The following is a 21,947-nucleotide window of genomic DNA, read 5'->3' as shown; positions in this document are numbered from 1 at the left end:
TTATCTGTGCCTAAACCTAAACGTAGATTCCATGAACAAAGCTTCTTTCTTAGAACTGCACGCCTGTGGAATTGTCTTCCGTTTTCCTACTTTCCGGCTGACTACAATATGGTTGTGTTCAAGTCTAACGTAAATAAGTTCTTGATGAGCCGTTGTATATAAGTTAAAAAATTTACCAAATTTTCATTACTAATGATTACTATATTGACCAATGTCTACAGTACACTCTTTAACCCTTATTCTTGAGTGGCCTCTTGGCCTTGATAAGTGGTGATGCCTATGTAAAAAAAAGGGGTTGGTTGGTGTATGGCTCGACGATGGAGAGATGTCAATTTCGCTCGCCGCTGTGTCTGCTCTCTTCTAAGATCTAAGGCACCTTAAGTGACCTCTACGTCAGATTACGCCAGAAACTAGAGGCCAGACCTATTTTTAAATAATTGTCTGTGCTAGTTATGAAAACATATCAGTTTTTATGTGTCACAAATTCCTTCTTGTTATTGTTTATAGAATCTAGTCAAGTTAGTTTCCTAAAACGTTATTTAACAACATTTGCTCTTGAATTGTATTTTTCTATTTAAAAAATCTAATTCCTGCACAATAATAATAATAATAATAATAATAATAATAATAATAATAATAATAATAATAATAATAATAATAATCTTTTTGCTCAGGTGTGCTAATATGCAATATGTGTATGGAAGATTTTAATCACTTTCAATCCTCTAATAATATTCTTCATTATTTAACTGACAACACATCAATCTCAACCCTTATCATCTAGGAGATAGCACCTTGATATATTAAATTTCAACAAACAATAAAAGAACGTTCAACGAACATTACGTGAAACGATAGACGCACATGAGAGTACATAGAAGCATATAGTCTTTTCACGCGTACATGTGCTTGCGAGTTTCAACAAACGCGTACCCATGGGTTATCGCCGGTGAGCGATCAAGAGCAATTCAATTAAATAAAAGTCTTTAGTATATACGTGCGGTCCAGTCTTCGTTCTTTTCACCGTCACGCCCCCACTCTCTGTGTGGTCGTTGGTTTGTGTGATTAGATCGTCAAGTGTCTTTTGATCTTCTGTTATCTCAAGGTAAATAACTCATGTATAGAAATACAAAGAGACTTGTTCGCGGTTTAAAGGTTTTATTGGGGAAAGATTTGTTCGCAAGGAGAGACTAAAAATAATAAAATTTATAAAACTCACTATGACTATGTGTCCATCAGTCGGTCTCCATTTTTTTCAACATGCATCTCCGAGACGTAAGGTTGTAGAGCGACGCGAAACGGGTAAAATGATTGCATTTTTGGACCGTCTTTTATGGTTTTTAGCCGGTAGAAATAGCTGCTAAGGAGTCAAAATTGTAAAGAAATGGAACTTGGCAGACATAAGTCGATTAAACATATTATTTGTACACATGCGCAAATATATACATTTAAACATTAAAGTCGGTTCATGTTTAACTATTTCTTCTTTATCTTACGATAGCTTAAATGGTAACGACTAAGGCTGGAGCGATATATGTTTTGATTTCGATCTTAGTTAATAGAACCCAAGTAATTTTTTTTGTATCACTTGACTGGCATCTGCATACATTAAAATATCATATCAACGTAGTTTACGACCGGGAAACGCCGGGGTGGGGGCTAACTCATTATAAAAACAGACTATTATTATTTTTTTTATTATTACTTAATCTTCTTGTCTAATTAAAACTCGATTGACGAACAGCCAGGTGGTGGAGATTCACTTAGCCACTAAAATCCTGAGTCGCGTTGATCAACTGGTCTGTGCAAAAAAAAAAAAAAAAAAAAAAAAAAAAAAAAAACTGATTGAAAACTCTATGTCGACCACGTGACGAAATTTCCATCTAACAATTCGACATCTGCGTCTAGCTTGTCTTGTCCAGGGAGCTTTTTATATAGAACACTGGCGGGGGATGCCAAGTAATCTGAACAATTATTATTTTTATTATCGTTTTTGATGCTTAGCAAATATGAAGACGAAAGATATTTTTACGATATCAAGCGAAGCATGCGTGGCCCCACGTGAGTGCACAGTGAACGAGGCATAAAAAAATGACTAAGTTCAGCATTTTCCCCCTCCCCCATTTAGCCCCAAAAGTCCCCAGGAGACATCAAATCCTGGTGAAAATGAACAAACGGTGCAGTTTTAGGCCTTAACATATGTAAATTTGAGTTCTGCACCATGAAAAAAAAAAAAGAAAAAAAAAAAGAAATAATTAAGTCCATCATATGCCCCCCCCATTTAGCCCCAAAAGTCTCCAAGGCCTTAACATATTTAAATTTGAGTTCAGCACCGTGCAAAACTGCTAAATAGACATACACAGAAAATTTTGGATAAATATGGAAAAATAGTCCTAAAAATGGAGTGTTTTTATTAGCCCTAAAAGAGCTTCTGGGGCACACCCAGGAGTTATCGTAAAGTATAGACAAACAAAATTATATAGAAATCAGTTAGTTACAACTTTTCAGAAAGTTTTATAAAAATTCAAGGCATCAAATTTTTTTTTTTAATAAGCACAAAAGTGTCAATTTTAGCCATTTTAACCCGAAAGGCACACCTAGGGGAGCAACCGGAGTTTTCCCGGAAAATCCGTTCTGTTACTTTTTTACTTTCCAAAACGCGTAGACGATATCTTTTGTGTTAACTTGTCCGATTTTTCCCGCTTAACTCCAAACTCTAAATTAAACTGCACCTCTCTCAAAATCAATCTTATTACGTCATTAACTTACGTAACATTAAGATTCCATGACGTCATCACTAAAATCATCTCCATTGTTCATATTCTAACATTAATATATATTATAATGTTTAATGTTTGTGCAAAATTAAAAAAACAAAAAACAAAAAAACAAAACGTAGTTATTGAGAAACGTGCAGACGGACGAACGGACGAATGGACAAGGTTGAATTTACAGATTCACCCTCCTTTTGCTGGGGGACCAAAAATGTTATTGTAGAAATGTATCAGGAATGTTAACGTAGAAATGTTAAAAACAAACAGCAATGTTAGAATATGAACAATGGAGATGATTTTAGTGATGACGTCATGTAATCTTAATGTTACGTGAGTTAATGACGTAATAAGATTGATTTTGAGAGAGGTGCAGTTTAATTTAGAGTTTGGAGTTAAGCGGGAAAAATCGGACAAGTTAACACAAAAGATATCGTCTACGCGTTTTGGAAACTGGGGGAAACGCAACTTAACATAATGTAGAAAATTAAAGAGTCTTGCAGCCCCGATGGGAAGAATAAAGTTATATCAAATACATAATCTATTGTTATTTGGTTGCCTTCGGAATGGGATGAACTTGAATAATGAGAAGAGACGAAAACACAACGGAGAGAAGTATGTTTCGTACTAAATTCCCGATTTCGATACAGTTAGCGATTCCGATTCTTTATAAATCTCTAAATATTTCACTATAGAGTTATTATTTTTTTGTCCCGGTAACCGTAAAAATGCATCTTAAATGTGCAAATATTTTCTCAAGCGTAAAAATACAAATGCGTGTGTGTGTGTGTGTGTGTGTGTGTGTGTGTGTGTGTGTGTGTGTGTGTGTGATCTTTAGATTATAGTTTCACTGGTAGTTTAAAATCAATAAATATTTATTATTTCGTTATTACTACCAGCACTGAAAGATTTTGTTTTAAATCTCTATCTATATAAGAGCCAGGTACGCCCAAGGATGGAATACTGTTGCCACATCTGGGCAGAAGCTGCTGGAAAGGACTTGGCCTGCCTTGATAGAGTTCAAAATAGACTTCGTAGCCTCGTAGATGTCCTTTTCTCTTCCTTGCAACCTCTATCTCACAGAAGAAATGTTGCGAGTTTGTCTCTGATGTATCGTTATTTTCATGGAAAGTGTTCGACTGAGCTTCAATCTATGGTCCCCCCTCGCCAAACTTTCACAAGAAACACTCGTCTAGCTGTAAACACTATCAATAATTCCCCCCCACTCTTTATCTGTGCCTAAACCTAAACGTAGATTCCATGAACAAAGCTTCTTTCTTAGAACTGCACGCCTGTGGAATTGTCTTCCGTTTTCCTGCTTTCCGGCTGACTACAATATGGTTGTCTTCAAGTCTAACGTAAATAAGTTCTTGATGAGCCGTTCCATATAAGTTATCAAATTTACCAAATTTTCATTACTAATGATTACTATATTGTCCAATTTCTACTGTACACTCTTTAACCCTTATCCTCGAGTGGCCTCTTGGCCTTGATAATGTGGTGATGCCTATGTAAAAAAAAAAAAAATCAAATAAAAAAAAAATAAAGAAATCGGAAAATAGGCACAAACTTTCCGGTTCCGATACCCCTAAAAGTTCCGATTTTTTCGATTCTCGATTCCAATTCCGATTAATCGTGATATTTCTGGCACTAACGATGACGTCAAAGGACACTAGTTTAAGTTAATTCAACTTTGCATAATAGAAAAAATAAATTATTATTATAATTTGTTATTTATTTTATTTAATTCAGTGATGGCTTTGATTTTAATCGAGCAAAAATTCAGTTTTATGTCTAAGACAAATTTATGTTCAAATGGTCCTTTCTTTAGATGAACTGATCGACTTGATTTTCAACAAGGTGTGATCTATTTCTAAATTGTAAGTGAAAAGATCAACTGATTTCTGATTTCTTTTAATTTCTTTGCCGTCACATTAAAATAAATAAATAAATAAATTTGTATCGGAATGTCAAAATAGTAATGTCTTTTTGAAATGAATAAATCGGAAAGATTCTGTTTCATGTTTATAACAAGCTAGCATTTCAGCCCGGCGTTGCCCGGGTGTTTGGAGGTGTATGTTGAGCAAAACAAAAACAAAAATATTATTAATTTTAATATATTATTATATTTTTAAACTTTGACCCCTATTATGACCCCTTAACATTTATAGTTTGGAGCTCAAATCAAGTTAAGTTAGATCCATGTCCAAGGAACATATATCTAAAATTTCAAGTGTTTAGACCCAAAATTGGCGGATGAGTTTGGTAGAGTTCTCAAAGGTCAGATCGTTGAACTTTGACCCCTTAATAGCCAAATTTCTGGCCAAAAACCGATTACAAAGATTTTCCCAAATCTCAGTAACCTGTATATCAAATTTCGAGTCTGTAGACTGAAAATTGACCGAGTTATTGCGTAGGGAACTGTACACAGACACACACACAGACAGGCACGTTCACTTTTATAGATATAATAGAATAGAAGAGTATAAATTCAACATTTACTATTTTAGGCGCGTCTGCTTTTTTTGTTTCATTTTTGAAAAGTTCTAAAGGGGAGACAATCATGAAATTTCTTGAGTGGAAAGTTTTTTTTTCAACAACTTACAGAACTTTATTCTTTGTAAAGAAACTGTTTATTGCTTTAATTTATCTCGAAATTTTAAATTATTACGAAAACTATTTAAAAATTCTTTTCCCCTATTGAATGTTTTAAATTATTTAGAAATCTTAATTTATCCGGAAAACTATTCGTAAAAAAAAGAAAACGGAAAAACATCGCACAAAAACATTTTTAAGTAATGACTAATTTCATTAAGTTCAGAAATTTTATTTCTTAAAGAAACTTCGTTTATTTTTGCAAAATTAAAACAACGAACAGTTTATTTACAAAGGATAGAGTTCTCATAGTTGAAAAAGAACTTTTCTTCAAAACATTTATGATTGTCTCCCCCTGTCATAAATCAAACTGTTTAAAAACGACAACAAAATAAAAACGACTTAAAATGCAGAAGTGTCTTATTTTAAATTAATCTAAGTAGAGAACTTGGCAAAGCGATAGCAAACGATCAAAGCCTGCTAGTATTTATTAAAGCAGCTCATAAAATGACCAGACGTATCGAACGAATTGACTAACATATTTACGTAGTTTATTTACGTTTTTATTCGGTGGTTTGAAGCCAAGAAAACATCGCTATCTCTTGCCAAATCAAAGTTACTTAATATATTTTCCATGTTTGGCCTTTTTATTTCTCTCTGTCTGGGACGATGCCAAAAATAAACGGCAAAAAATGGTGAGTTCCTGCCAAATAAAGTCTTAGAATTCTCAAATTTAGTTGACGCCAGTCTTTTATTTACGCAATGTACATCTCGCGATTTTTTTTTTTTATATGTCGAGTGGCATAACGAACGCAGCTGGCCTTTAATATAATCGACAAGGTCATTATTGTCATGATTCCTCGGATTCTTCTTATCTCTCAAGACCATTTTCATCTATTTTGCCCGTGCGAGGTTTCAACGTCATCTAACGAAACCATATCTGTCTTCAAAATAATAATAAAAAACAAGCAAATTATGTTACTCCTTTTTCAGATAAACATGCTAATTTGCATATCCTACTAATTGCCCCTGTGTGAGATTAGGACGCTGTAATGGGAAAAGCAGATACACAGCTAGTTTGACTATAAGGTTGTAATCTATAATATAAATCTCACCTGTCTATTTAAATGTATGTATGTATGTATGTATGTATGTATGTATGTATGTGTGTATGTGTGTTTGTGTGTTGGGGTGGAGAGGGCTCCCATAAGCCGTGGTGAAGGCAACCTTTCTAGGAGAAGCAAATCTCTGATTTAAAAAACCATAAAGCGGGAGACCAGTACCCGCATTAAGCTGGTCTGCAGTTTAACTTGTTGCTGGCTATCTTGCTCTTGCTTGTTGCTGGATCTCAACATTTTGAACCGAGAGAGAGACTTAGCTGTCGTACAAAGCTAAGACTCTGTAACATCACCTGTGTATAGATACTCCCTCAGGCATTTGTCTATAAAAATGGTCCTGTGGCGATGGAAAAGTTATGACGCATGGAGACTTGAAATGCTGGAAACATGTAATAATTGATCTCAATGACCGTCTTCAGTATCATGCCAGCGTGAGCGTGTGAATTCACCAGTAGGACTAAGAAAAAAAAAAAGGTAATTTCTGGGCTCATGGACATTAAGTGTCTAAGGGAGTGGCACTCGTCTGACGTTTGCAAGACGTTTGCAATCATGTATGTATGTATGTATGTATGTATGTCTGCCTAAAACTTTCGACAGAGGCGACGGATTTTCACGAAGTCAGTATCGTTTTGAAGCTCGACCCTTCGGACAACAAATATCAGCTATAATCATTAATTCCTTCATCCTCAACTGGGCACTTTTCTACAAGGAGGGGTCGCCCTTTTCGCCGATATTTTTGAAGATCATCCCTTCTTTTCGATTGACTAGTCACTTCCGGTTCATCAATTCCGTTTTTTTTTTTTTTTTCATGTCCCTTTCCTCCTTCACGGTGTGGGTTTGAGTCTGCCTGGCTACTACCACTTTTTATTTTTTTTTGCTTAACACACATTTCCAAACACCTGGGCAACGCCGGGCACACAGGCTAGTATTTAAATAAAAAATAAAAAAGATTAAATAAAGGCAAGTGAATATTTAAAAAAATGTTTGCATTAAATTGCACGTGAATAGTCAAATAGTTTTAAAGCCATTGAAGAATGTTTACAATAACAAAAATTAAATATAGAAAAAAATATTACAATAACAAAAAGTTGCCCTTTTGCTTGAAATGGGCCAACATTATTTAAAAAAATAAATAATTATTAAATTTGTTAACAACAAACGCATTAGTCACCCGTATTTACTGATAGTTTCGAGCACTCATATTAGACTAATGCAAAGAGTGGTCTGTGTATGGTTTTCCATTCCCTAGTATTTTTATTGGGATATGAGGGGCCTCCAATAAGTTTCCAGATTTTTTTCGTATGGGTATTCTTATCGATAGTACACACATAAAACTCTAGTCCCATTCGAAGTAATCTCCTCCGACTGCAATGCACTTGTTCTGAAAGTTTCCATGGAAGTCCTCTTGTGTTAACGTGTCAATGACTCTCATCACAGCCTCTTTCATCTCCTCAATTGTCTCATAACGACAGCCTCGAAGGTTTTCCTTAAGTTTAGGGAATAACCAAGTCACAGAGAGCAAGGTTAGGACTATAGGGAGGGTGAGCAATTGTTTTCATGCCTATCTTGGTCAAATAGTTTGTGACAAGAATGGAGTTGTGAAGTTGTGAACTGGTGCATTGCCCTGGTGGAAATGCCAGTGACTATATTTGAAGAGTGCTGGCCTTTTTCGACGGAATCTCTTCCTGAACTCCTTTAAAACCTCAACATCGTATTCTTTGTTGACTGTGTGTCTGGCGGGAACTTAATGCATGTAGATCATGTCTGTGCTGTCAAAAAAAAAAAAAAAAAAAAGAGAAAAAAGGGAGATCATCATAAGCAGTGGCGGCTCGTGCCTGGAGCTGTGGAACTGCAGCACCCCCAATCATTTCTAATCAATATTATCGATACACGGTAAAAATAATACGTTTATTTTTTCCTTTCTATGTGATAATATATCATATTAATAATATATATATATATATATATATATATATATATATATATATATATATATATATATATATATATAATCCTGAAGCTTAATGTCGATAACTGTCCCCATATTCATATAAGTATAAAAGTAAAACTTTGCTTGGAGCTGCGAAATTCACAGTTACACATTCTTAGCGAAGTTCGCTTATACGCATGCCCGCTTCAGATGGCGAATGAAAGCTAAGTTGGAACTGTCGTTTTCGCAGTTCCAAACGCTCGTGAAAACCGGTGTTTGCGTGTTTTCGCTTATATTATTATTTTTTTAAAAGGCTTGTTTACAAATGTTTTGTTTTTATTATTATTAAAAAGTGTAAAGCGTTTAGATTTCCTTTAAGTTATTGTATTTTTATACGTGTGCATACGTATAAATTATGTATATTTTTTATGTTTGTTTTATTTTTACACAATATTAAAACAATACGCATTTTTTTTAAACAGCACCCCCACTAATCTTAGGCACGAGCCGCCACTGATCATAAGTTTCTGGGTAGAATTGCTCTGTCTGACCTTTTTGGGTCTGGGAGAGCAAGCATGTTTCCACTGTGAACTCCGCCTCTTGGTCTCTGGGTCATAGCATTATATCCAGCTTTCATCGAAAGTCACCAGACACAAGAACTACGGGATCTGAATTGATCAGCTCGACCATCTCCCTGCTGTCATAACAATGTATTTCTTTCTGATCTTGTCTGGACACCCTTGGGACAAACTTTGCGCAAATCTTCTGCATCTCCAGTTTTTCGCGAATAATTGTGTGTACAGTTCCCACACTGAAACAAAACTGTACACTTACTGTCTTTATAGACACACGATGGTTCTTATTCAAGAAATTCTTTATTTAGCCAATCAACTCTGGGGTTCTGACTTCCTTTTTCCTCCCACATCTTTCATCATCCTTCACAGACTCCCTAGCTTCCTTGAAACTCTTATGCCACTCAAAACTGATGCTTGATTAATAGAAAATGGTCCCAAATCAGTCTGAAGCATCCCATACGTTTCTGTGGCATTTTTTCCAAGTTTAAAAGAGAATTTTATTGCATATCGTTCTTCTACAGTGTCCTCATCCAGATTGCATTTTTGAAACTCACTAGCTGTGACAATCAGGTTTTAGTAGGGCGTATTCCAATTCCTGCTTTAATTGTTCATTTGAACCTGAAATCATAAAAATTGGCCAGTCATCTCATAAGATGCATAGACATAGCATACTGAATTTTCAAGTGTCTACAACAATTTTTAATGCCTGTACAAAAAAATCTGGAAACTTATTGGAAGGCACCTCGTCCCATTTCCAAATTGCTCACCCAAGTTAAAACCCCAAATTTGGCCATGAAACGACATTAAACACCGGCAGATGTCGACTTGGTATTTAAAACTGCTGTTTCTTAACATCAGGTTTTTACTATCCTTAAAATCTGATTTACTGGAGACTTTCTTCCATTTATACCGTTTGACCCATGTCTGAAATTATTATACTAATGATAAGCATTATCACCGTTACTATGAATATTCCTAGTCATTTTTTTTTTTAATTTCGTTTCGATTTTATTTTTCAGTTCCATTTTGCGACCGTTTCTATCATACACGTCTGATGTCAAGAAATACATTATTATTACTCGCTAGTAGTTTTCACACCGACCACCATCAAATATTTCTCTTTTGAAACAATCTGTGGCATTCCCTGGAGTCTGAGTGACAAAAAGTCTCTACAGATTTCAAGTATTCTTCACGTCTTTCTATAACATTTGCAAATGCTTTACCGTGATTCTCATGGCAAGTGCTCGGCTGAGCTCCAGTCTATGCCCCCCCCCTCGCCAAACTTTCACAAGAAACACCCGTCTAGCTGAAAACACTATCAATAATTTCTCCCATTCTTTATCTGTGCCTAAACCTAAACGTAGATTCCATGAACTAAGCTTCTTTCTTAGAACTGCACACCTATGGAATTGTCTTCTGTTTTCCTGCTTTCCAGCTGACTACATTATGGTTGTCTTCAAGTCTAACGTAAACACGTTTTTGATGAGCCGTTCCATATAAGTTAACAAATTTACAAAATTTCCATTAATGACGATTACTATATTGTCCAATTTCTACTGTACACTCTTTAACCCTTATCCTCGAGTGGCCTCTTGGCCTGGATAAGTGGTGATGTCTATGTAAACAAAAAAAGAAAAAATGAATTTGCATTACTGCAATAGCTGTTTACAATTGATTTCTCGTTCGCAATGACCATTGGTTTTTCCCATTTCTCTTCGCACTCATCCAGTGGAGGTCTGGTTAGTGCTTTCTTCAATCTTTCCATCCTTCTTGACACTGTAGAACTATTTGGTGTGGTGCCAGTTAATGCCGACACCTTTTTTGGGAGGTGGGAGTAAACTTATAATCACACAGTTTCATACCATCTAGACCGATTCATACCATCTAAAAAATTCCAACAAAAACCTAACAGCCAGCCATGGTTCTCCCCAGAATGTGCTGCTGCTATCGCGCACAGAAATCACTTTTTCCATAACTACCAACTTAATAGATGCACTGAGACTAAAGCTGCTTTCAGGAATGCCAGCAACCACTGTAAAAGTAATAAAAATGCAAGAGAGCTATATGCCCAGTCTGTTAAATCCAAAGTAGCTGATCAGCGGCTTGGTTCCCACCAGTTTTGACAAATAACAAATAGGATCCTGAACAGAAGCGTGCGTTCTATCCCAACCATTATCAATGGACCTGAGGTCATCTCGTCAGCATCAGACAAGGCCAAACTATTTGCAAAGAACTTTGCAGCTAATTCTACCCTATGCGACGAAGGCCATCAACTTCCCATATTTCCTCCTATAACACAGAACACGCTAGGTAACATACAAATATCTGTGCATGAGGTCGCCAAGCTAATAAAGAACCTTGATTCCAGTAAAGCAACTGGCCCTGACGGCATCTCAATTATAGTGTTAAAAAAGCTTCAACCAGAACTTGCTCCCATACTTACGAAACTGTTTTAGCGTTGCCTTAAGGAGAAGTGCTTTCCGACTCCCAGGAAAACCTCATCAGTATGCCCTGTATTTAAGAACTCAGGTGATAAGTCATCTCCCTCTCAGTACAGGCCAATAAGTCTCCTGTGTGTTATGAGTAAGTTGCTGGAATCCATATTAAATAGAGAAATAGTCAACCACCTCAGCAGAAATAACCTTCTTAGTGACACACAATATGGTTTCCGCTCTGCAAGATCTACCGCAGATGTGCTAACGATTATATCTCACAGGATTAGTGAATCTCTTGACAAAGACTTCCTTTCTAGGGCAATTGCTCTTGACATATCAAAGGCCTTCGACAAGGTATGGCATAAGGGTCTACTTCACAAGATTTCCAGTTACGGTATAACTGGAAATGTTTTCTCAATCATTAAATCATTTCTCTCCGATAGGCTCATAAGAGTAGTGGTCGATGGACAAAAATCAGAGGCCTGCAGTATTAATGCTGGAGTTCCTCAAGGGTCAATCCTAGGCCCAACTCTCTTCCTGATCTATATCAATGATCTCCCTAAACACATACTTAAATCATTCGTTGACATCTATGCTGATGACACGACCATCTACGGCAACACATCAAAGGCTGTAAATGACAAAATTCTCTCTGATTCTCTCTCCTCTGATCTTGAGCGCGTGGTTCAGTGGAAGACCTTTAATGCATCCAAAACCAAACTCCTATCTTTACATCATCAACGCGCTGATCCCCATCTGGCATCAATTGAAATGGATGGCTCTCGTCTAGGAGAAGCCCCACGTTTTGACAAGTTTCTGGGTTTATTCTTTACTCCTGATCTGAAATGGAACACGTACATCAAGTTCCAAAAAAAAAAAAAGAAGTTTTCTTGATTCCATGTTGAGTTTCTTTGTGTTTCATTTCTGTAGCGAGTTCTATCTGTTCAGCAAGTGCCTGTAACTCATGATTATTAATCTTCGCATTTAAAGGTTTTCCGTAATATTTCAGTCGTTTTCATTATTGCTATTCGTTGTATCTTCTCAGCCATCCCTCTCTTGGCGCTTCCTAACTTTTAAGTGAGATAAAGATTAAAATCTTAAAACTGCAAGAAATTTCATAAATTATTTGCCTCTCTCTCTCTCTCAAAAAAGTATTGGCACCAACCTTTGCTAGTACCATACAAAATAGTCATGAAGTGCCAAGGAAGATGGAAATAAAAAGAAGGAACATCACTAACCATACTTCCACTGGCGAAGTATGCTGGAACCTTGGGGAGGCTTATTGCCACCCAAATCCCAGAGAAAACCAATAGTCGCTAACAGCGAAGAATCAATGGTAAACAGTTGTTGCGATAACGCAAAATCATTTGCAAAAGTTATAAAAAATGGTGGAGGTTACTAAAAATTTGCGGTGACTTGTTGTCACTTTGACTCCAGGGAACAAGACTGGTTATTAGTGATTAACCTGTGTGAGTTGATAATAAGAATAGTAATAAATGGAAATCTTTGAGCAAAAGAATAAAAATAAACGCAGGAAAAACTTGGACACGAAACGGCATTCAAACGTTTAAGTAATGGCCGCCAATGATTGTATGATAGTATTGGATAAGGACAAGAAATTGTGGGCGAAAATCAAGCAATAAACTCGAATTCAATTCCAATGAAAATAGTGAAACAGATGGCCCCACACAAAATTGTCCTGAAGAGTAAAAGTGACGAGAATGATCGCAGAGAGAGAGAGAGAGAGAGAGAGAGAGAGAAAGAAAGAGAGAGAGAGAGAAAGAGAGAGAGAGAGAGAGAGAGAGAGAGAGAGAGAGAGAGAGAGAGAGAGAGAGAGCACTAACTAAGCCAGGGATCGGCAAGTTATTCGACCCCGTTGGCCGGATCGTGTTATAATTATAGGTCGCAGCCCTCTATTAAAAATTAAGGAAAATTACGTAAGCAGACGCCTGTCAACCTACATATCTAAAACCATAATTAAAATAAGCATTGAGAAATCAGAAAAACAAAAGAAAATGTAAAATTAAAACACACTTAACAAAAATTACCTTTCTTCAAGGAAAGTCAAAATATTTCAAAGTGAAAATTCAACCGAAGTGAATGGATGAAATTATGACATGCATGTTTAAAACTGTTATTGAAAATTGTACCACAAACGAATCACACATGCACCACAAACAAAACGAAACGCATATAATCATACATACGGGTACAAATAGTTGCAAACATATATACTTTCGCAAGTACACATGCGGTATCATCCATACATTTATGAGCCATGCCTGTATAATATTATTATAATGATATTATTGTTATGATTATTATAAATATTTATTATAAAACTCACTAGGAGTTTTCACACAGGCCGCTATCCAAAAGTTTATCCTCGAGAAAAATCTGTGTTCCCTGGAGCCTGAGTGACAAGAAATCTTCCCAGCTTTTCGGTACTCTCCAACCTTTCGATAACTTTTTCAAATTAATTTGCGTTATCGCAACAGCCGCTTACCAATGAATTGTCACTGGCAACGATCAATGTTGTTGTTATTATTATTATTATTATTATTATTATTATTATTATTATTATTATTATTATTATTGCTTCTGTTGTTGGTTTGTTGTTAGTTTTATTATTTCATTATAATTATTATATTAACTTATATTATTGTTGTTATATTATTATAATTATATCATAATTATATTATTATCATTTTTATTATACTGTTAATAATTATATTATTATTATACCTTTTACTATTATATTATTATAATACTTCTTATATTAAAATTGGTCTTATATTATTATTATAACTATTATAATTATATTATAAATATTATACTTATATTATTATAATAATTATATTATTGTTATCATTATATTATGGTTAAAATTATTATTATTATTATTATTATTATGTTTTCTTCTTCTTCTTCTTCTTCTTCTTCTTCTTCTTCTTCTTCTTCTTCTTATTCTTCTTCTTCTTCTTCTTGCATGTTCATATGTATATGTCTACCCGGTTTATATATTTTATACTGCTTATTCGATGAGACTTCATTCAAAACTATCTATACGCATTCTTGCTTTTCAAGAATCTCATAGTGAGGTCTGTCTTCACAATAACGCTCAACTTCCATATCCTTGAGCCGGACATAAAGATAAGCGAATGTTATTAAACCGAATTTTTTCGTATCTGTTTTTTTCTAGGCGGCTTACGCAGTGAACAGTCTGAACTCAAGTTTGACTTACACGTGGATTTCGACTGTCTACAATAATATAAAAAAATTTTCCCGGGCCAGCACGATTAATGACACGGATGCAGACATCGTTTCGTAAGTATGACAGATTGGTTTATGTTTCTGAATATTTTAGATGAGGGTTAATCTAAAAGGGTCCTGCACTATCGGTCAAGCTCCAACTTCTGCTGTCGCGTGTTGAAACTGTGCATACACACACACGCGCACACACGCATGACAATCGGTAGTCAAAAATGTTGGGGGTGAAGCTGTCAAAACTGATGTCGCTGGAGGTAAGTAAGTCAAGTAATTGACACCCGCACCTGTCGGGGTTTGAACATCTGTAAGAAAACAAGTCACATACATACAAGAAGGGAAGACAAGCCAGTAGATAGAAAGCAGTCAAAAAGCAACGTTAGACGAACTCGCTGTTGAGTTCACCTCCCCCTGCTTCTGCAGGCAGAAAGCAGTCTGCTCTCCGGCTACAGCTTGGGCACGTGCACATGTGGCTAAAAATAAAATAATATTTTTATAATAACAAACGAAATCTGTGTAGCGAGTTGTCTCTGGCTGACGAAAAACTACCAGCGTTCACATCGGCTACACCACACTGCCCCATCACCGCAATGTCGCATCGTCGTGCCTGTTTTACAAGTATTTTAATGAAATGAGATCTGATGAACTCATAACATTTATGCTCCATCGACATACATACTCCCGACTAATTCGGTAAGCAGCAAAATCTGACCCCTTTCCTGTTGAGATCCCTTGATGCCGGAAAATTTCTGTTCTAATAGTTTATCAACTCTGACCGATAGACTTTGGAATTCCCCCTCTGTTTCCTGCTTCCCTGACTTTACTAACCTGCAGAAGTTTAAGTGTAATATCAACAGACATCTCGATGCTTAGCTCCCCTCAGTCCCCTATTAGACACGATCACAAATAGTAGACTCGTATGTTTCAAGTGACAGCATGCCTAGTTTTGGGTGAAAATGAGTAACAATAAAGAATAAAAACGACAGTTATTTGTATTATCTATATACAAATACCGTAGTACGTTTAACGTACGTACGTACGTACATGTGTCACGGTTTCCAGATTATAAATTATCCGATCAGGAAATCCTATTTATTATAAAAGAGGATAGAAAGTGATACCATACTACGAAAATTTGGGCCGGTGCATCGGCTACTAGTCTCTCGCTCCTTGACAGGGTTCAAAAGAGAGTCGCAAATCTGATAGGCCCTAAACTGGCATCTAAACTTCAGCCTCTGTCCCATCGTCGAAACGTTGCATCCCTCTGCCTGTTCTACAAGTATTATAATGGTGAATGCTCTGAAGAACTGAAAGCACTTGTGCCCCCACGACGTGAACACCCTCGACAGACCCGACAAGCTGCAAAATCCCACCCCACACTGTAGAGATCCCTAGATGTAAAAGATCTTTCTACTCCAGTAGTTTCTTCCCCAGAACTGCTAGACTTTGGAATTCCATTCCAGGTCACTGCTTCCCCAACTGTACTGACATGCATAAGTTCAAGTGCAACGTGAACCAACATCTCGCTGTCCTAATCCCTACATAGTACCCCAGTAGATGTTTCCCCTGATAGTAGCCCCCTACACCAAAGTGGCAATATGCCTTGTTTGGGGTGAAAATGTAATAAAAAAAGAAAAAACATAAAGTTAGTATATAGATATATTAATTTAACGCTCGTAGTATGTTATCAGCTTTTATCCCCCTTTTTAATAAATAGGAGCTCCCGATCACTGAAGATGCAATGTAAAAAGTAAAATAAATAAAAAAATAAAATAAAAAAAATGGTGTTGCTTTTGGGCTGTAAGTAAAATTAAAATATACCTTCTTGGTCTTCTAGCTAGGACCCAAGGGTAGTATCTGTCCTGTTTAAATGTTGTATAATGATATCGTTGGATTTATGTTCGCGCCGGACGTTCATAAAATGGAAACATGATTCCTATAAGGATATTGATGATAAACCGTAATGACCAGATATATTGTGACAAACTGCTTTTGGACCATCTTGTATGAATCAAGCATTAGTTTTTGAGTGGCATCTGAGATTCAAGGAAGGCAAGGAGTTTGTCAGGAATGATGAAAGGCGTTGAAGGGTTAGACAGTTAGAACACCGGACTATGTTGGTCAAATAAAGAATTTCATGGATAAGGACCAACGTGTGTCTATAGAGACAGTAAGTGCTCCGTTTGATGCCAGTGTGGGAACTGTACACGCACTTATTCGCTAGGAACTGAAGATGCAGAAGATTTGCGCGAAGTTTGTCCCAAGGGTGCTCAGAGAAGATCAGAAATAAAGACGTTGTCATAACCAAATTGGGCATCAAGACAGTTCCTCGCCCTCCATATAGTCCAGACCTTGCTCCCTGTGACCATTAGAACCATTAGAAGCTGTTATTATGACACAAATGAGAAAATGAAAGAGGGTCATTAACACACTCACACAAGAGCACTTCCATGGGACCTTCAAGAAGTTGTTGGAACGGTACAACAAGTGTGTTGCAGTCAGAGGAGATTACTACGAAGAGGACAAGAATTTCTTGTGTGTACTTTCAATAAAAGTTTGGAGACTTATTCAAGGCACTTCGTAGTTTATTCCTAATCGACTGAGCCCCCCCCCCCCTATCGGAGAATAACTGTTAGAGGATCATCTTCTCAGGCACCAATTTTATCAAAGCTTTTTATATATTCCTTTTCTTTTCTTTTATTTGCAGTAAAATTGTGAAGTTAGCGACCCAAGTCGGACTGGACGGTGATAAATTCCTGGCGAGGTACAATTCACGAAAAGTTGAAATTAAAGCGAGAACCAGTTTTAAGTACGGCTGTTTGAGTAAGTGTTTCGCTTTCAAAAGGACTAGAAAATCTCTAGTTACATAAATGTATGCCAGCAGGAAGGTCTGATGTTGTTTGGTATTGATTGCTTTGTATATTTTCACTTTACTGAAAACACCAAATGATTTTATTTTTACTGCCACTCCTCGTGATTCGTTCCTTAATATAGACAAAGCTGAAATCTTGAAAAACTCTCTGAATTAGTCTCATAGGCTTGACATGCATGCCAATCTTATGATATTAACTGGCTAATTGCGTGGCTGAAAAGCACACAGACCACCCCCACAAAAAAAAAAAAAAAACTACAAAAAAAAAAAATTATTTTTCTTTCCAAGCCTTTTCCAGTTTCATATTTACAAAAATATATTTGTCACGTGGTATGCAGTTTCTACTACATCCGTCACCCATCGGCGATTAAAATAGAATTTTAAAATAAAGTAAAATACGATTTCCCCCAATCTCTATCTGTGCCTAAATCTGAACGCAGATTCCATGAACAAAATTTCTTTCCCAAAACTGCCCGTCTGTGGAACACTGTTCTGCTGGCCTGCTTCTCGGTTGAATACAACATAGTAGGCTTCAAATCTGATGTAAATAAATTCTTGTTGAGTCGTCCCTATAAATAATCAAATTCTACCGAATTTATACCATTACCAATTACTATACAACCACCTTGCATTCATTAAGTCTTACCCTCGAGTGGCCTTTGGGCCTTGATAAGTTGTGCCTCCCACGTAAAAAAAAAATCCTATTTTTGTGCCGAAATAAAACTATGCGCTGGGAGTCGATAAAAGGAAATTTAAGCCCAGATTTTCGTCAAGAAATCGGTTAGAAGAATCGGTCAATAAGCTTCGGGACAAGATCAAAGTGTAGTATCTGTTCTTCAGATGCTGCACTTCAATTTCTTGTTCTCTGTCAGTGGAGGAGAAATCCTTCACGACTGAGACAATTTTTATTTTTGTTCCTTTTCTCCACGTTAAAAAATGACCCTGGTGTCTAACTCTGTCCCGTGGAGAGGCATTGTAAATAGGAACTTACACGACCGGTTTAAAAAAAATAATAATTTAGTTCTTTTATCATAACAGAACTAGCATTATTTTTTTTTTTTTTTTACATAGGCGTCATCACTTATCAAGGCCGATCAGCCACTCAAGGATAAGGGTTAAAGAGTGTAGAGTAGTCAAAAGGACAATATAGTAATCGATAGTAATGGAAGTTCGGTAAATTTGTTAACTTAAGTGGAACGGCTCATCAGAAACTTGTTCACGTTGGACTTGAAGACAACCATATTATAGACAGCTGGAAAGCAGGAAAACGGAAGACAATTCCACAGGCGTGCAGTTCTAAGACAATTCCACAGGCGTGCAGTTCTTGCATGATTTTTAACAGGCGCTTCTGCAGTTTAATATTTCACAAGAATTTTGTTTACATGAGGGGGCAGTGGAGGGTCGGTGGTGTTGTGGAAAAAAGAACGAAAAACAAAAGCATGTTTTTTTGTAAACCGCTTGTGTACTGATAGGATTATTAGCTTCCTAAATTAGAGACGAAAAAATGAACGAATCTCTTTGTAAAAAAAAACAAAAAAAAACAGCGACGGTTTTCGGGGGTGCTGAAAACGTATATCACAGTTAAATTTGTTGTATGATATGAAGAAATTACTAGGTGACTAGAAAGTGGGTGTTCATTTTACGTTAAATTTATATAGGAAATTGATCCCCCACTTTTTGAAAAAGTAATTTCTTCATATCATGAAAACTACTTATCTGCTCCAAATGTAAATGTGATATTCGTTTTCAGCACCATCGAAAACCTACCTAGTCCTCATTTTAAAGTTTTTTGGAGAGTTCAAAAGAATTGACCGAAAAAATTAATTTCTTTTTTAGGTTTTTTTTTTGTGTGTGTGGGGGCGAGGTTTGTTTGTTTCAGACACGCCATTGGTCAGTTAGCATTATGACATTGATAAATATATTGTCAATTCTATAGTCTTCTACACATGGTTTACATTTCATTAAGATTGAATGTACGCATTTAAAGTTTTAAGGACGTTATGTCCCCATGAGCCAGTAGAGGTGAAGGCACGTAGATATTCATCATAGGGTGGATAACTTGGAGATTCAATTGTAAGCCGTGGAAACAATATACATATAATATAAATTTCATAAAAATATTATATATTTGAAGTTTAAAAAAGATTTTGCTATCATAGAACACATTTTCAAATTTGCATCTTAAAATATTTTGGATTTTATGTAGATTCTCTAACATTTCTTTCTATAGGAAACACACACACACAAACACACACTCACACACACACATATATGACTACTTCATTTAATCACATAAATTAATATACGAAGGTATAAATTTATGCGTAAACTTTAAGTATTTACTTCAACAGTGCTTAATACGTAAAATAGCACACACACAGGAAGGGGTAAACCGGAGTTCAACTGGGCTTTTCTCCTGTAAGTGCATGCTCATTGGCTAATTAGGAGAGGTGCGGTAGAAACTAGAAAGCTGATTGGCTTACTAAAAACTTAATGGAATGTGCGTATATAAAAACACGAGACTACCACAACTCCTCGCATAAGCCTGATGAATCCTAGCGTAGATGAAACGCGGAATATTCTGTGTAGCTTAATAGAGATACACACACACACACACACACACACACACACACACACACACACACACACACACACATATATATATATATATATATATATATATATGAATAAATGATTAATCAAACATGTTAAAAGACATCTTGAAAAAGAGTTAAAAACATATATAATTTTAAAAAGGAAGCACAAGATAAGTGAATAGTCCTTAATCCGCGGAGTTTCGAAGAAATACTCTCCTTCTCATCAGAGGGCAGGAATTAGCAAAATGCGGGATCGGATTTTCCATGTAAAAGTATTTAATGAAACTACAAGTAAGTCACAGATCTTACTTGGATAAAAAAAAAGGGTGAGGTAAGGGGAATAGGAGGTAAAAGAAAAAAATGATAAAAAGATTTCACATGAATGGATAGTCCGGTGAAGGGTAAAAAATCCAAGAATGGTAAAATCCAAACACCGGACTAAACAGTTGTAATGGAAAAAAAATCCAAAATCCAGGAAATAAACGAAGGTTATAAAAAGAGAAAACGTGAGTCCTTGAATTTACAACAAAATTTTGCTCTCTCTCTCTCTCTCTCTTTCTCCCGCCCTCGCTCTCTCTCTCTCTCTCTCTCTCTCTCTCTCTCTATATATATATATATATATATATATATATATATATATATATATATATATATCGCAAGTGAAATTAAAAAAAAACATTACGTCATGTTTTGAATTTCATTTTCTCCGTGCTTCTCAAAAGTGGATTGGTATTAATTTTACACATGTGCGTTTACCCACTGGACTACAGAACAATAGACTGCGCCGAACTACACCATGGCAAGTAAGAAAAAAAAATGTATTGCTTAAAACAAAATCTAATGTTATAAGCCGAAAATTAGAAACATTAAATAAATAAAAAATAGCACGTGTCTGATATTCTAATCGTCATGTTTTGTACATGTTTTTTCAACATATTATATAAATATATATATATATATATATATATATATATATATATATATATATATGTGTGTGTGTGTGTGTGTGTGTGTGTGTGTGTGTGTGTGTGTGTGTGTGTGTGTGCACATATTGAATATTTACACTTTAAATAGGCAGGTCATTTTCTGATTAGCTAACTTTGTAACAAAAACAACAAAAATGTTTACTTAAAAAAAAAATATTAGCAAAAAACGGATTTGTAATTCGTCCTGGCATGTAATTTGATTAGTGTCATCGACTTTGAAAGAAAAACAAACACAAGAATATTTTTTTAAACATCAATGTAATATATATATATGTTTAACCTAGGCTAGAGATTGCAATACCCGGTATCTTTATCTTATGAAACATTTGTTTTTAAAGATGATTTTTTAACATCAAGGGTCGTCTTATAAGCCGAAATATACGGTATATATATATATATATATATATATATATATATATATATATATATATATATATATATATAGGGTGACCCCCAGCTGTAGAACGGAGAGAAAAAAAGGCCAAAGACCCTGGTGTTTTAATGTGATGGTTTGAATATAATAAAATAGTTATGACCAAAATTTTATTTCATTTGGACAAAACACTAAGAAACAGGGCCTAATTAGATTTTGGGGCCCGTTTTTTGGGCCACCCTGTATATATATATTGGCTTAGATCGTCTGACGAGATCGGCGGGATAATTAAGTGTCCTGTCTATTGTAAAAACTTGCAATGATTTAAGTAAAAATCCCCGAGGTTGAAATAATAAAACCCACACACACATACATACATACATACATACATACATACATACATACATACACACACACACACACACATA

General features: G+C 35.7%; 1 protein-coding gene across 1 annotated transcript in view; it reads left to right on the top strand.

The window, feature by feature from the left end:
• The window catches only part of LOC145261028 (uncharacterized), a 77,881-nt gene that overhangs the window by 49,436 nt on the left and 6,498 nt on the right, over positions 1-21,947 (top strand). The window contains exons 3-4 of the mRNA XM_080119157.1: positions 14,627-14,751; positions 17,399-17,514. Coding sequence (XP_079975283.1) covers positions 14,627-14,751; positions 17,399-17,514 — 241 coding nt within the window. The remainder of the gene's footprint in view (positions 1-14,626; positions 14,752-17,398; positions 17,515-21,947) is intronic.

This window comes from Euprymna scolopes, chromosome 37 (genome assembly GCF_053919585.1).
Source record: "Euprymna scolopes isolate OS-2025 chromosome 37, ASM5391958v1, whole genome shotgun sequence".
Classification (NCBI taxonomy): Eukaryota; Metazoa; Mollusca; class Cephalopoda; order Sepiida; family Sepiolidae; genus Euprymna; species Euprymna scolopes.
The sequence above is the reverse complement of the archived record's forward strand: the minus strand, read 5'-3'. Positions and strand labels throughout refer to the sequence as shown.